Raw genomic sequence first — 16,815 nt, forward strand, 5'->3', positions numbered from 1 at the left:
GAGGCAGCTCACCGTCACCGCTGACGACGTCTTCCTCCGAGTGACTACTGTTATCAAGATGGCGCTACGGCCAGGATCCGGAGGAGGCAGCAGGTATTTTACTGTGCTAAAACGAAACGAGTCCGAAAATATTGTTGTTGTTATTTTCACAAAATCGCGTGTGGGTGGCATTTACTTACACAGCGAGCGGCCATAACGCTACAGAGGACGATAAGAGGGGGTGTTTTGTTGTCGAGGCAGAGTAATGAGATGGCTGGTTGTCAGGTGTCACAGCTAGTTGTGAGGCTAGCTAGCTAGCTAGCTGTGCCTCCGGCGCTGGTGAGTGCCTTGTGGGTCAAAGCAGAGGGAGGCCAGGCTAGCTGCGACTGGGCTTCCTCCGGGGGAAGCTGCCCTGTTCATGTTGTGTCCATTTATCCGCGTTGACAGGATTCAGTGTCGATAAATTAGACCAGAAGTGGGTTTCTAGGCAGCTAACGGTAGCTTATATGTGGCATAATGAGAAGAATAGAAATGTTCCTCTTGGGCTCCCGGCAGTATAGCACAGTCAACAACCAGCAAGCACCAATACATGCCTCTGTAACCCCTCATCATACCAAGCTCACACACACAGGGTTTATCCGCTGTGAGCCCCTCACTCATACTGTAGATGTGGTGTCATGCCGGTAGTTTATGTGCATCTAGCATCTGAGCTCTCCGTGCATGCAAGACGGTGATGGTGATGATGATGATGATGATGGTGGTGATGATGATGGGACGTGAATGTGCTGTCATCTGAAATCTGTCTGTTGTCACACTCCAGCTGGGTCTCCCCTCGCTCAAAGCCAGGAAAGTTCTAGGTGTTTCAGGCCATTTTATTAATTATTATTTTAGTCAGACTACTATTCACTGGTAGACTGCTTGTTGTGAATCAGCTTAATTACGGGAAAAGGGTGCTACCAAATAGACATGCGTGTTACCTGCCTCCCCAACAAGTTATTTAGGATTAGTTGCAAATGTTTAGCATATTCAGCTGTATCCCATGTCAGGATGCGGTTTATTAAGCATGGTCTCAGAGTAGATGAAAAGGTTAGCCTCATGATTCTTTCATAAGATGAGCTTTACCTTGGCCTGAGCACTTTGAATAATAAATGTGTGCTGGCTACAAGCCTCTCGACTGGCCAGGTGATATTGATACTACAGATGAAACTAAAGATCCTAAGACAGCAGAATTAAATTGACCTGCGTGCATGGGATATGTTGACTTGTGCTGCTATGACCTACATCATTTGGACTTGAGCAAGATATTCATCCATTGCTCTTAACACACACACACACACACACACACACACACACACACACACACACACACACACACACACACACAAACTCAAAGCAGTTGAACTATTGATTTTAAATACATCAGGTAGGGATGCAGCAATGCCACGTTTTAACTGCTGCTGCTGAATCCTCAACTTTATTCCTTGGCTGATACAGGCGGTTGATTAATTTCATTACATTTGCTGGACAGAACAGACATCTGTGGACCAAGATGACTCAGAATTTATATAAAGTGTATGAAGGCTTACTAGTTGTCCAGCATCCATTAATGTATGAAAAAGGCATAAAATCAGTACGTTTCACTTCGACTTTTGAAATGTTGAACAAGTTCTTGATATCAGATTTTTGCCTCTTGTATTCCAGTACTTTATAATAGCCTGGCACACGTTATGGCAAGCACATTGACATTTTTTTTTTTTAACTTTCTTAAATATTTAACATTATCTTGGATGTGAATGTATAGATACCCTGAGGAAAAAATCGGGTAGATTTCACTGTAATGCCATCTGACAGCTAGACAAGACAATTATGATAAAACTAAAATATGTCTGCAGGCCAGAGTGGAGAGAGCCAGGAGATGGAGCAATAGTGCAGTATATGAAAGCCCTTGACACCTAGCTTGTAGCCTGTCACAAACCATGTGGCTCTTTGGACATTTAAGATACATTTATTTCATCTGTGTGGCTTGACCATATATGTAATAACTCCTGGTAAACTAATGTCTTAAAGCTAAACTGTAAAATGACACCTGCAGTGGCTGTGTATGACAGAGATGTATGATATCAGGTCTGTTTGACCAAATGGTGGCTCCAGATTTCCCACTTTTCTGCAAGCTGGCTACACTATCTGAACTAAACTGGGTTAATCAGGCGACCGACCCCACAGATGTCAGACGAGGCCCTGAAAAAGCATCCCTCTTGTCAAAAGTTTCTCAATATTGCAGCAAGTACCACACAATAGATGGTATTTCTGTGCAGGAAATGTAATGTTCCTCAATATCTGCTTCAGCTGTGGAGGAGAGCATGACCAATATATCAGCCGGTCAATATTATCACCACAATACTGGCTACACAGACATATCTGTATGATTAGTTTGTGCAGCTGACTCTTTTGTTTACAATACTTTTGTGTAGCAGTGAGTTGCCAGAGTAGCAGATGGTCGTGCACACTGTAAAATTATTATTCAGTCAGAAAGAATCCAGCTTCCAGTACTTATTGTTATTACAGTTATTTCTCATATTTGACTATTTCTTGGTGCAGATGCTATTTGTATAAAAAATATTGGCAAATATATTGTTATTGGAAGTGTTTTAGTTGTAAATACCAATATGGGTATCCCTTTTGCTATTGATACTTGGTTTACCCAAAAATCCAGGATCAGTCTGGTTTTATTGTGGGATAAGACAGGGTGCTCCAGCCTAAATTTGGGGCACCTCGGTTGCTCACCCGGTACAGTGTGTGCCACATATCAAGGCTGTGTCCTGACCAAAGTGGCATGGGTTCGAATCTGGCTCAGCTGTATGCCTTACCCTCTCTCTCCCCTGCCTTTGCTGTCCCTCTCTGCAGTATTAAATATATAGATATATTTTTTTATAAATTGGCCTAAATTTAGCCACATGACTAATATGTTCAATATAACCTACAACAGCCTCATTCTAGCCTGTGGTTTATGTTGGGTCACAGGACTAGTTAGTCTTTGCTATGCTGATATTTGGTAGCAGGGCAGTAACTTCTGTGTCCACTAACTTGGTAAATAATGAAGGAGCTCAGCCTGTTTTCTGTGGGTGTGGACTTCACTAGGTCACTTTGCTAAAGGCCACTTGATAGATTAACAGGAACCTAATCATGTAGTGTTTATCATTATTATTATTATTATTATTATTATTTTTTTTTTTTAGGGAGCATAATTATTATACTATAGACACAGTTTCAGAAATGCTTTTAGTTTATTTTTCTTCAGTGATAATCTGACAATGACTGTGTTGCCTGCCATTGTCCCTAACCTTCAGAAGGGTTTTATGATGGCTGTTGGATGAGTGCAGACCTTTTGTAAAGCAATGGTCTGTCTAGTTTCTGCAGCTGCTATCATTGTTGATCTCCTTCTGTGTTAATCTGCTAAGCCATGACCTGCTATTTGCCGCAATATGGTGGGCAGCAGTGCCGTAGTTTTCCTATGAAAGCCTTTTAAGCTGCAAATCTTAGGGTGAGCAGATGGGGGGGATCCGACGCTGAATCGCTCCAAGTTGAATGTCATCGTTGAAGATAAACCCCATCATATTACATTTGTATTCCATGTAGGGTAATCTTCTTGCTGTGGTGAAATATCTCTATAACATCATTTTGATTGATAGAGAGTAAAAACAGCTTATTTATTCATACAGATTTGTTTCCAGAAACACTGTTGCCTAAATATTTAAGACGCTATTGTAAGGCTTCTTAGGCTCACTCTAGTGTAGTATTACATATGAATGCACAGTTCCTATTGTAGCAGTCCTAAAAAAACAAACCCTGTCCTGTGATTGCTATGAAGTGCCCTCGGTTGAAACACTGACAGTTTCCCCGGTGACAGACTGCAAGCTGTACAGGTGGGCACAAACACAACACCTGCACTCACCAGTAACACCGGAGCACCACGGGGTTGTGTGTTGAGCTCATTTCTTCTTCAGTCTTGCTCTATTCAAAGACAGCCACTCTGCTCTGGAATATCACAACATGGCTGCACACTTGACCCAGTGGTGTGAGGATAACCATCTTCACCTCAGTGTCAGCAAGACAAAGGGAATAATAATTGGTCCCCCGTCACCTCACCACCCCGTTCTCATCAGTAACCAAAGAGTTTGGCTGACAGTTTCAAATACCTCGGAGTGACTCTGGACAATAGACTCAACTTCGACCAGCACACTAATGACACCCAAGAAAGGAGCCACCAAAGACTATCAGTCATCTGCAAGCTCAAAGCACTCAAATAAATATTGCCCTCCATCTCCTTCTGCTGCTGTACCAGAGCATTATTCAGCCCATACTACCAAACTGTTCCACTTGCGTCTTTAATATGTTATCCATTACGAAGTGGGCCAAACTCACACACCCATAGAAACTGAATGGTTCAATCAACCATTCAGTTTCAGAATTGAATCACTCAATTTCTATGCACATTCCTAACCACCACAGCGGCCAGGATAATTGGTTTCCCCACACCCAGCGTTGCGGAGCTAAACAATAAGGCCATTGCACACATTGCAGCCTCAGTAGAGCAGGTCATCACACACCCACTTAGCCACCACCTGACCCTCCTGCCCTCTGGACACAGGTACACAACACTAAGGTGCAGAAGGGCTTGTTTTCACTAAAAGTCTGATCCTCACAGCTAGAACCGCCTTAAACAGTAGTTCCTGCCGAACAGGCTTCAGTGTTGTGTATTGTCATCTGTCATTGTTACTGTGTGCTGCTGTTTGTAGTCTTGTCTAATGTGTACTCTGCTGTGGAAAGGAATTTCCCCTTGGGGACAATCATATCTAAAGTCTGTTTCCTGATATCTGCTTATGTTCCCAGTAGAAATTTATTGGGTTGATGACATTTCTTTCACTCTGAAATGCAACTTCCTAATTTTTTTTTGCCCATGGCAGCTACACATACTTTTTCATGTTTTTTGATTATGTAAAATGGTTAATTTGTAATGTTTGCAACATCATACAGATGTACATATTTTTAGTGTCCACATTGTCCCAACACACTCCAACATCCCCTTCATTCTTAAGTTGTCATTTGTCCTGACAATGTTGGGATGAATATCTGGCATTTTCAGACTGCCACAACAAACTCCAATAAATTTAAGTAGCTCACTACCAGAAACCTGGGCAATCTATACAAAACACTTAAAATGATTGTCACTGTTATTTTTGTAAGTACGCACCAGAATGTGCTGATGGTTTTTGAATGGTCTTCTGAGGTGGTCAATTATCTGTCTGAAGTGGAGTTTTCATGTGAAAGCAGAGTTTTCTTTTAATTCGAATCTGAAATTGGCTCTATATTTAGGCCTAATTTTACATGGCATTTTAAAGAGCTTTAAAAACAAACTCAGACAAATGCTATTTGGCCTAACATACTGTGAACTGTCACATTTTCCAATGCACAAGTCAAGCTCAAATTACAGATATGAATGAAATTTAAATGGTCACATAAATTGCTTGTGTCTTGTAATGTGTCTTTCATTGGCCATTGAGAGTTGCTAGTTTGATGTGGGCAATGCTTGAAATGTGTTATGATGGGTTCCCAGCCTGCATTATGAGACTTTGTGGTCCTCTAATGAAGTATAATGTGATCACTGCACAGCCCCTGACAAAGCTGATGGTCAGCTGTCGGCTCTCTTCGTGCCATCTGTGGCCGGCGATCCTCTGTAGTCTGTGCAGTGTGGTGTGTCCTGCACCGACAACTCTAAAGACCCTTTGTTGCCCTCATCAGCAGACGATTGGCCACAATAGCATATCAAATCATCAGTGGAGGCTGTTGGTGAGAGAAAGCTTTCTGATTGACTGTTCAGCCATCAGAGTGTGAGAAAAGAAACAGAAATTCAATCGTGTGGATATTGTGCTAGCTAGCTAGTAGCAAGCAGGCTCACCAGAGAGAGAGAGCAAATTATAGTGAACAAGCCCTCTTCCATAAGCAAAAGACTGACAGTTCATGCATTTTCTCATTAGACATACGTATTTTTCACACTGTGTAACAAAACTCCAGTTTCTCTCCATGATTCGGAGGCTTTTTGAGTCTACTGCCCCCTCCTGGCAGGAAGAGTTTTTCTGTCAAGCAGACACACAAAGTGCCTGCGTGTTGTTTTGTCAGCTACAGTCATTGCAGCGTGTTCATGGAAAGCTTTAAACAGGAGATGTGAGGGGATGCAAAGCAATCTCACTGTTGACCTTGGTTGGCTTGGTGTGTCCCGGTCTTTTTGATCACTTTTATGTTGTCAGTTAATAATGATCACCTGCAGAATTGATGCACCACCCATCTTTCGCGCCCCCCTCTGTCTGTTGTTATGTTTAGCTGTACGTGGAGATTGTTGCCTCTTTTCCTTGAAAAACATTTGACTTAGGGATGGCAGAAAGAGATTATGTGTGAGGTCTACTGCTTTATGCTTTGATGTTTCACATTTACTGTTTTTGTGGAGACAGGCAAGTTAATCATAAAATGAGAGCACAGATCAGATTTGACAGTAAACCTTTTAAGCACAGTTCAATCATTGCTATCACTCTGAAAACACAATTTTGCCAGGGTTAAAATCTCTGTCACCTATTGGATTAGTGATGCTGAAATGCAGCTTGGAGTCAGTGGCCTGGTCTGGGTTGTGACTGATATTTCTCTGGGGTTGCAGAGGCCCCACATCTTTCTCTTCTGTTTGCTTCTGCATCATCAGTTTCAGTTGGAAGGAGTGAGTTGTAATAAATTATTTGACTATTGCTGAAGGCTTATGTAGGTTAGCTCTGGTGAGGCGGACTTGGCTGAGTTACAGAGCCCTTTTCTGATTATTTTGTGAAGACCTATTACTCAGCAGAGATCTAGCTACTGTCACAGAGTCCAAGTTGTCTAAAACCTAACCCTTTTCATCACCTAGCTTTTTAGTAGCTGCTGTTGCTTCTGCTTTGATTCAGCCATCAAATCTCAGTTGATCAGGAACTGAAAAATCAGCTCATGTGCTGCTGTCTTGCCTATACAAATGAGACCATACTAAACCACTTTCTTATTTGTATAGCAAAGGCTTAGACAGAGACACAGTCTGCAACAAGCCTGAGAGGGCTTGTTTGCTGATCAATAAATGCCATTCTGTGCAACAGCAAAGATATATTGGATCAATTTTTCTTACCTGTCAGATTTAGTGCTCGGGGTCAATACGAATTTATTCATGCAGTCCCTGAATCACACAGAACAGTAAGGTACACATTGCATTCAGATGTAGTCTAACACAACAAAATGGTAAAAGATGGCAAAAGACACATCAAAGCAGAAAAAACATTCTTGAGTCTGTGTGTGTGTGTGCACAAATTCAAGAATTCAATTAAATAAAACAAGAATCAGATACTTTTGGTTACATATCAAGATAACAGTTTCAGCACAGGCATGTCAAATCATTCATCCACACAAGAGGGTACCAAATCCTAATGAATAACCATGAGATAGATTCTTTTGAAGTTGCAAAGTGTCTATTGATTTTTCCCATTTAAAAACCTCTGAAAAGCATCTATGGTCTGACAATTTATAATAATAATAATAATAAAACTTTATTTGTATAGCACCTTTCATACAAGAATTGCAGCTCAAAGTGCTTCACAATAAAAAGAAGAACATTTGAAAACATTAAATAAAACATTAAAAAGAATAAAACACAAATTAAAAGGAAAAGGCTAAAAGCGAGAACTTTGAAATAAAACAAAAGATGCAAATAAAACGATAAAAGACAAATAAAACAGGAGCTAGTTAAAGGCCAGAGTGAAAAGGTAGGTCTTTAATCTTCTTTTAAAGATATCTAGTGAGCTGGCTTCCCTGATATTTAAAGGTAGTGTGTTCCAAAGCTTGGGGGCATACGTAACAAAGGCGGCATCCCCAATTTTCTTTCGACTGTTGTAGGGAACCAATAAGCCAGCAGCAGACGATCGCAGTGCTCTTTGGGGTGCATAGCCAATAAGGGAGTTGGCAATGTAGCTTGGTCCTAGCCCATGAAGTGCTTTGTATACAAGTAGGAGAACCTTAAAGTCAACTCTAAATGTTACAGGGAGCCAGTGTAGGGCAGCTAGGACCGGACTAATATGCTCTCTCTTCCTGGTTCTGGTTAATAAGCGAGCAGCAGAGTTTTGGATGAGCTGAAGTCTGTCAGTAGTTTTCTTTGGAAGGCCAGTAAAAAGTACGTTACAGTAGTCAAGTCTGCTTGTGATAAAAGCATGTATCAGTTTTTCAGCATCTTTTTGATTTATAAATGGTCGCACTTTAGCGATGTTTCTAAGGTGGAAGAATGATGTCTTCGTCACCTTGTTAATGTGGGACTTGAAACTAAGATCTGGATCCAATACAATGCCAAGACTTGTAACCTCAGATTTGATCCTGGAAGCCAGTTTCCCCAGGTTAGTGGACAGCATCTCTCTTTTTGTTTTGGGGCCCACTAACAGGATCTCTGTTTTGTCTTCATTTAGCTTTAAAAAGTTATCACTCATCCATTTGTTCACCGCCATGAGACAGGTAGTGATGGGATTTATCGCTGTAGCATCATTTGGTTCAGCAGAAATATACAGTTGTGTGTCGTCTGCATAACTGTGAAAACATACATTGTGCCTTCTGATGATGTCACCGAGTGGCAGCATGTATAGTGAGAAAAGTAATGGACCAAGGCAGCTCCCTTGTGGAACTCCATAGCAGTTGTCCTGTTCCCCAGACACATGATCTCCCAGTCTGACGTAAAACTTTCTCCCTTTGATGTAAGTTTTAAACCAGTGTAACACACAGTCAGAGAGACCAACCAATTTTTCAAGGCGATTGATTAAGATGTCATGGTCAATCGTATCAAACGCAGCGCTAAGGTCTAAGAGGATAAGAATTGAGACCTTATTTTCATCATAGTTCAGTCTGAGGTCGCTGACGATTTTAGCAAGCGCCGTTTCAGTGCTATGATGTTTTCTAAAGCCTGATTGAAATTCCTCCAGGATGTTATTTTCTTTAAGAAAGGCATTTATTTGCACTGCAACTATTTTTTCAAGTATCTTACTAATGAATGGTATGTTTGATATTGGCCTATAGCTGCTTAGTGCATTACTATCTAGGTTAGGTTTCTTTAGTAAAGGTTTTACAACAGCAGTTTTGAACTCATCTGGGAAGATGCCAGTTTGAAGTGACATGTTTATAATTGCCAGGACATGACCTGATACACTGTTGAACACCCGTTTAAAAAATGCTGTAGGTACTGGGTCAACACATGAGGTAGTGGAGTTGCATTCATTAACAGTCTTACAGAGCTCAGATAATGTTATGCTGTTGAATTTCCCCATGGTTGCATTGTTTTTGCAGAATTTTCTGAGATCACCTGCGTTTGCATTTGTGTATGGATTAACAGGAATAGTAGCTCTAATTGATGTTATTTTGTTATTGAAGAACAGTGCAAGTTCTTCACATCTGGATGCAGAGATCTGTGGTGTAGTGGGAGCAGTGTTGAGTAGCTGATCAATAGTGGAGAACAATATTCTAGAGTTTCCTGAATTCTCTGTGATAATCTTGGAAAAATAGTTCATTCTTGCCAGACGTACTTCCTTGTTATAGGTGTTCAAGGCTTCTTTGTATATGTTACAGTGAACTGTGAGCTTGGTTTTCCTCCATTTTCTTTCAGCTGCCCGACATGCTCTCTTTGCCTTTTTAACACTGTTATTGTTCAACCATGGGGATATTCTGTCTGTAAACTTCTTTTTCACCTTTAGTGGGGCAACAGTATTTAAAGCAGCTGACAGGGCATTGTTGAATTGCTTAATCATGTCATTTAGAGTGCAGTCACCACTATGTGGCTCAAATGATCTCATGAGATTAGCAAAATTAGCTTCGGCCTCATCACCAAGAAATCTCTTTGTAACCAGGTACTCCCTCTTAGTTTTTGTTAAGGTTAGGGTGGCATTGAAGAGCACACAGTGATGATCAGAAATGGGCAGTTCAAGTACTGAAACATTCCCAATGTTTAACCCTGTTGTTATTACCAGGTCTAGGGTGTTGCCATGCTGGTGAGTGGCTTCAGTTACATGTTGAATGAGTGCAAAGCTGTCCAGTATGTTCATAAACTCAATGGCACTGGAGTCGTTCTTTTTGTTGATGTGAATATTCAGGTCTCCATTCATTATTAACCTGTCATATCTAGTGATGGCAAATGAGACCATCTCTGTAAACTCCTGTAGGAATGCTGATGAGTATCCTGGTGGCCGATATAGTGTAACCATAAGTACTGCTTGTTCTGACTTGAGCTCAAAAGCAAGATATTCAAATGATGCAAAATCACCAAGGTCAATGTCATTGCATACTAACTGTGTAGAAAAAATGGCTGCAATCCCTCCTCCTCTCCTGTTTTGTCTGACTGACTGATAGAACTGGAAATTTGGTGGACAGGCCTCTAGCAGTGTTGCTGTACCAGTAACACTGTTTAGCCACGTCTCAACTAAAAGTATGCAATCTAAGTTCCTTTCAGTTATCAGATCCCTAATCAAGAAAGATTTATTGGCCAATGATCTGACATTAAAAAGAGCTAGTTTCAGCTGTAGGGATGATGTGACAGGAAAGGAGGATGACTGCTGTTGAACATTGACAGACTTCAGATTGTTAAGACAGGTGCCATATGGTCTGTGAATACTACGATGTGTACCTATTATCACAGGGATTGAAAAGGCTATTTGACCTCCATAGGGCCCTGACTTTTCCTGGAGAACATTATTGATATCAGTATCACAGCCTGGACCCGGCACATATCAGTCTGAATCACAGTCGTGAAGGTTTATGGGGGGTGGAGGGGCCCGATGACTTTTGGTCGATGGGTGTTTCAGGCGTGGCGGAATGGGAGGGGCATGAGGGGGGTTTCGGGGAGAAAATATGGGGATTTGACGTGGTGTAAGTTGGATTCCAATACTAACAAGGTCCTTCATCCTGTCAGTGAAATCCAGAAGTGGGGAGTCAGGACTGGAAGGAGCAAGTGGGGGGCTTGGTGGGGACTGGGGTGGTGAAGACTGGGACTCTCCAGTTGGGGCTGGGGCAGACTCCTCTAGTTGGGGTGAGGGTGGTGATTTTGGAGCTGACACATCTTTCTGGGTCAGCTGTCCTCCATGGTCCGTTCTTATCTCAGACACAAGCAGTTCATCCCCACAGCGCCGACTTATCGGTTGTTTTGGGTTGTCTTGCTGCTTGTCCTTGGCAGGGGCTGCTGGTGTCTGACGCACAGAGTAGAAAATGTTGGAACACAACAGTCGCACTCCTGACTTATTCAGGTAAAATCCATCCGGCTTAAAGAGGTGCCTGCGTTCCCAAAAAATATGGAAATTGTCAATGTAGTTCACAGGTAGAGCAGCACATGTAGCTTTGAGCCATCTGCTGAGCATCATCAGCCTGCTGAATCTCTCATCCCCTCGTCGTACCATTGGTAGAGGTCCACTCAAATACACATCCATGTCTAGACTTTGAACCTTATTCAGAAGGTCCATAAAGTCCTGTTTCAGTACCTCTGATTGTTGTTTCACAATATCAAGAGCTCCTGTGTGTATGATGAGAGACTTGACCGTTGGATGCTCATCAGTGATCTTAAGGACTTTCTCTGAGATATCAGACACCATGTCGTCAGGAAAGCACAGTACTTTGGTGTATTTCATGCTGCAAAAGCGTTTTAGGTCTTTCACAGCTCCGTCACCCACTATCAGTGTTTGGGGCCCAGTGGTCAGCTCTCTCTGCAGCCTTTTACTGATTGATTTAGTCACATACCTTTTTCCAGCGTCTGGGGAAGAGCTTTCTTTTGGGCAGTCATGGTCTTGAACAAGAGGTGCAAATCTATTTTCCAAGCGGATCTCAGAGTCCCGGTGTGGTTTGGTCTTATTTCTTTTTGTAGCCACCGTCCATGGCTGTTTTCTCACCGGTACAGGGGTTGAAGAGATACTCCTGCGTGAGGGCAATGCAGGCCAACCAGTTTCATCACTAATCTCCTGGTGCTGGGTTCTGCCTGTTAGCCGTCTTCGCATATCAGATGTGTCTTTACCTGAATTATGCTTTGGCTTTGCTCCAAGCAGGTTCCAGGGAGGACTACTGGTAGATTTACTGCCGCTTACATAGCTCTCCTTCTTGGTGGTGCTGCTAATTAGCTGTCCGTTAGCCTGCTCCTGTGTGCTGTTTTGGGTCATTGGTAGAGTTGTTTCATTCCCATATTGTCCATTTATCTCCACATTCATTTCAAGCCGTTGAATTTTAGTTTCCAGCACCGCAATCTTCTGGAGAAGCTTGAGATAGTCGTCTGTGGAAAAGGGAGGCATCTTGCTGCTGATTAGCCTCAGTTAGCCGAGCTCCTCACACTCAGTCACTGTAGTGCAGGCTTGCGCCGCTGATAAGTTTCACCGGCGAAATAAAACAGCTCTAAAAGTAGTGATAACCTTGAGTTTCAATAATGGATTTAGCTCCGAGGGATGTATAGGTGTCCAGGACCTTTTTTCTAAGAAATGTGAAGTAAAAGAAAAGAGTTAAAATGGAAAAAAAAAAAAAAAAAAAAAAGAAAGCAAAGCGGAGAGCAAAGAGCGGAGCGTCTGCACTCAGTCAAAGCAGGAAGCAAAGTTTTGTATGTCACACACATTTCTGTCATTGCACTATGGCTGTTGTAATCCTAGTTATTGAATAATGTTTTATAATACGGCACAGAAAGTAATGATAATTAACAGTCACTTACCACAAATGTCGTTGTTTCATAATGGCTTAAGACAATTATGAAGTCCATTTTTCATATACAACTGAAATTAATAATCTACTACTTTTTCTCATACACTTGGTGCAGAATAAACGGTTAAAATTAAGTCATGGCTTTTAGTTTGTATGGTTCTTGGATGCATGGGTCGTGGTTTTCAGTAGCTCACCACTTCATGAGTTCAAAACATAAAAAAGTCACAGCATACGTGTACATAACACAAAATGCAGTCTGTCATATACCTTAATCTGATTCTCATATCTTGTGTCTTTTTCCCCTCAGTTTTATGTATCCTGTTGGAGGGGGCCTGGGACCACCACAAGGTGAGTCATTCCTCTGTCAGCACTCGTTTTCTGTCTTCCCTCCAGGCTGTCCTTGTAATGTCTGCTCCATTTTCCTCAGAGGCCGGGCTGTGGGGTGAGTTTTGTGCCAACAGACAACTAAATTTGAATTACGTGTTCAGAATTTTTGTGTGATAAGTGAAATTTATTGTTGACATTTTAAATCTGAGTTTATAAAAATTGTGTGGGCCAGCTTTCAGTGTTGCTGCAGTTTAAATGCCACTTAGAAGAGAATAGAGACTGGCTGAATGTAGAAATGGGATCGTGACCAAAAAAAAAACAAAAACAAAACACAATAACCTGTTTGGGGTTCACTCAGATCATAGAAATTAATAAAGGACACCATATACCGTATACCATAAAACTTCAGTTATTAGTCCTGGTATTTATTTGTTTTAATAATTAAAAGTAACTGGCCTGTATTTGGGACCTGCATCTGTTTGGGACCTGCCTTTGTTTTGTTTTTGCACACAATTCTTGCTCTGCAAAAAATATTAAAAAAAAAATATCAAAAGATACTGAATAAGGAAAGATATAGATAGATATAATGAAAAATATATCTCCAAGTCTCCTGAGTCTAGTTTTTTGTTTGTTTGTTTGTTTGTATCTATTTCACTCTTTCTCTCTTGTTCTCTGTATCTATTTCACTTAACTACACACATTAGACCCACACTCTGGGAATGTGTAACCTGCCTTTTGCAGCACAGAGACCAACCCTTCATATCTGTTGGAATAATAACATAATCTGAGCTTGATAGGGTTCAGATTGAGAGTTATAAACTTTAAATCATGCTGGTTCCTCTGCCAGTGTGCCGATTCTGTCCTGGGGCGGTGAGCAGGATGTGACAAGAAAACGCACAGCTGCTGTGCAGAGGAAGGTGTTTTTCACCGGCAGGAGAAGCTGTCACCTGCTCTGTAGTTTGTCAACAAGCGCTGGGTTATATAGCCTGACGCACAAACAGTTTTGAGTTTTGATATGAATGTTTAATGTAGCCTAGCATCTGTTAGGGGCCGGTGTTTTGTTTGTCAAAACATGTACCCGGCCAGTAAAAGCAACTCAATATTTAACTGGGAGTTGACTTTTAATTGAAGTTTTACAGTATTATGGGATTCGTCAGCCTCAATTTGAAAAATTTCTAACTAGTAAAGTGGAAAAAATGAAAATTGTTTCTTTTCCTTTTAATCCTTATTCCGATTTCCTATTGTTTTTACCACATAGAGTTGGGGTACACTATGTCCGACTCGCAGCTTTCTTCCCAAAATAATTCCGAAGAGAGTTCATCGTTCACTGTTGCTTATTTCAAAATTAACCTAATTTGAAAATATGAAGATGCAATTTTAATAAGACCTCTTAATCTGAAGTGTGTTTAAAATTTTGTGTGAGGAAAAAAAAAAGTCATGTTACATTTTGTAATGATCAGTGGAATTCAACATTTTAGTCATGGAAAGTCTAAAAACTTCTAAAAAAAAAAAAAAAAAAAAAGGGAATTTTACATTTGACTCATAGTGGTGACCTTGCTTGGGCGTAATGCATAAACATAAGTTAATTTTTTAAAATTCAGATTAAAATGGCAACATTCAGTTTCACCAATCACATACAAATTATAGAACTTACTATTTAAATTCAGTTGTCTGGTGGCACAGATTTCACTGCATGCTGACTGAAGATAAGCAATAGATGTTAGTGGACCACTCAAGGCTGTAAATGCCATCGGTGAAGCAGCCAGCAGCCAGAAAGTGTTTCTGTTCTGTTTCACATTAGTGTTTTTCATACACTCTTCCCCACTGCAGCCAAGGATCAGTGTAACTTATGCCATTAAGCATAAGTAGTTGTTTGCAAGGAATTAACACATTTGAGTTTGTGCCATTGTTGCACATGCCCAGAGCTGTACTTTGCTTGGCTCAGATGTACTATCATTTAACCATGCATGCTCTTCATATTTAGGCTGTTTGTTGACTTTGCAGGAACACTCCTCATAAACCATACACACACTATTGTGACAAGCGTCTCTCAGGGGTCATTACATGCTCCCGCTGGCATTGTCATTTTAGTGAGACAAATTAGAATGCATGCGGCCCCCTAAACAAGCCATTTATTCAGCCTGGTTGAGCCCTAACATGGTGAATCATCTGGAGGCTCATCTGGAGGCTCCAGTAGGAGCTGGCTGCTCAGTTTTGGCTCTCAGCTAGAGCATCTGTGAAAACAAACACACGCTTTTCTTTTTTCTTTTTTTCCTTTTTTCCCCCACTCTTGTTGTTTTGTTCTGAGCCGTCACTGTAGTCACTAGAAGAACAGATTTGGCTATTGCTGAGCCTGAGTTGTTTTCCTACTCTCTAGGAAATTGATTTGCAATATTGACTCAAGTCCTGAGTGGGGGTTTTCATCCCCAAACTAGAATTGTATTAACTTTTTTGTTTACTGAGTGTAGTTTTTATTGTGCTTACTTTTATGCTTCAAATAGTAATATTATCCCATTACAGTTTTCAGTGCTAGATGTTTCATGCAAGTGTCAGCTGGATATATGCTAATGTATGATGCATGTGCACTGAATGTGTTTGTATGTGTCTGTGCAGGTATGGTACCCATGCAACAACAGCAGCAGCAGCAACAGCAGGGCTTCCCTATGGTCCAGGTCATGCAGCCTAACATGCAGGGCATGATGGGAATGAACTTTGGGGGACAGATGCCTCCTGGTGCCATGCCTATGCAGGTGAGATTTGCATCTGTGCTCGGGTTTGTTTGTCATATATTCCTGCAGCTTAATCTAAGTGACACATTAGATATTTAATTGTCAGTTTTATCTCTGTGGCACCGTGGACCCCTGAAGATTGAAAAAATGCCCAGGTCACAGAGATAGATACTTTCAGCTATATTATTTTGAACAGGCGGACACTTTGAACAGATAGTTTTGTTTACCATTTTCCATAGAATTGTTTTTTTAAGCTCCCGAGGGCAGGTGGTATTTTTTTTCTCTTTTAGCATTTTTGCTTATGCAAGTAAAGAAACTGCAAAATTGTGCTCACACTGTGGCCTTAAAATAATGTCAAAAATGTTGAATAGACAGGGTATATTTCCATTTTGCTAGACATTCTAATATATCCTTGAACATCTGCTGCAGAATAAATCAAAAGGATTTTTTTGAGGAATTTCAAGTTTGAAAATAAAATTAATGCTAAACTATTGCTTTTGATTGATGAAAATGTGAAAATAATTAAAAATATTTTCTGGAAATCAAATAGTGCGACTTTGTTTTCTGTTAAATTTTCAAATCTGTTCTTGGATGATTTTCATAAACATGTTGCAGCTAAAGTCCCTGTATTATTTTTGGGTGAATGTGTTATTTATCACATCTGTACAACTACATTGCTGCCGGGTGGGACAAACAGATAAAAATGTATCTCTGCAGATTCCAGATTCCCAGAAATGCCCATTTTTAGTCTAGTGTTTACAAATAGAGCAGAAATAGCCTAACATTTGAATTGGGTATTTTGGTTCCTCTCCTCCTGTTTGCTCCCAAATTAATCTGGAAGGCAAATTGCTTTAAACGTCAATACATGAACGGGACTCCAGCAAAGCCCAGTAGCCTTTAATGAGAGTTTGTTCATTAATGTTGCTTTGAATTGCACTGGTTTCATGTTGCCGTGAGCATTAAATAGCGAATGCAGAGGGATGAGTTTGGTAACCTCTGGTTGTATGTTTCTTATGTTTACTAG

The 16,815-nt window shown here is 40.9% G+C and overlaps 1 protein-coding gene across 9 annotated transcripts in view; it reads left to right on the forward strand.

The window, feature by feature from the left end:
• synrg (synergin, gamma) overlaps positions 1-16,815 on the forward strand; it is a 49,312-nt gene continuing 32,497 nt past the window's right edge. For all 9 annotated transcript variants that reach the window (XM_030067651.1, XM_030067653.1, XM_030067655.1 and 6 more), the window contains exons 1-3: positions 1-93; positions 13,043-13,083; positions 15,676-15,812. In XM_030067651.1, coding sequence (XP_029923511.1) covers positions 59-93; positions 13,043-13,083; positions 15,676-15,812 — 213 coding nt within the window. In that variant the 5' untranslated portion in view covers positions 1-58. The remainder of the gene's footprint in view (positions 94-13,042; positions 13,084-15,675; positions 15,813-16,815) is intronic.

The sequence above is a fragment of the Myripristis murdjan genome, chromosome 13 (genome assembly GCF_902150065.1).
Source record: "Myripristis murdjan chromosome 13, fMyrMur1.1, whole genome shotgun sequence".
NCBI classification, from domain to species: domain Eukaryota; kingdom Metazoa; phylum Chordata; class Actinopteri; order Holocentriformes; family Holocentridae; genus Myripristis; species Myripristis murdjan.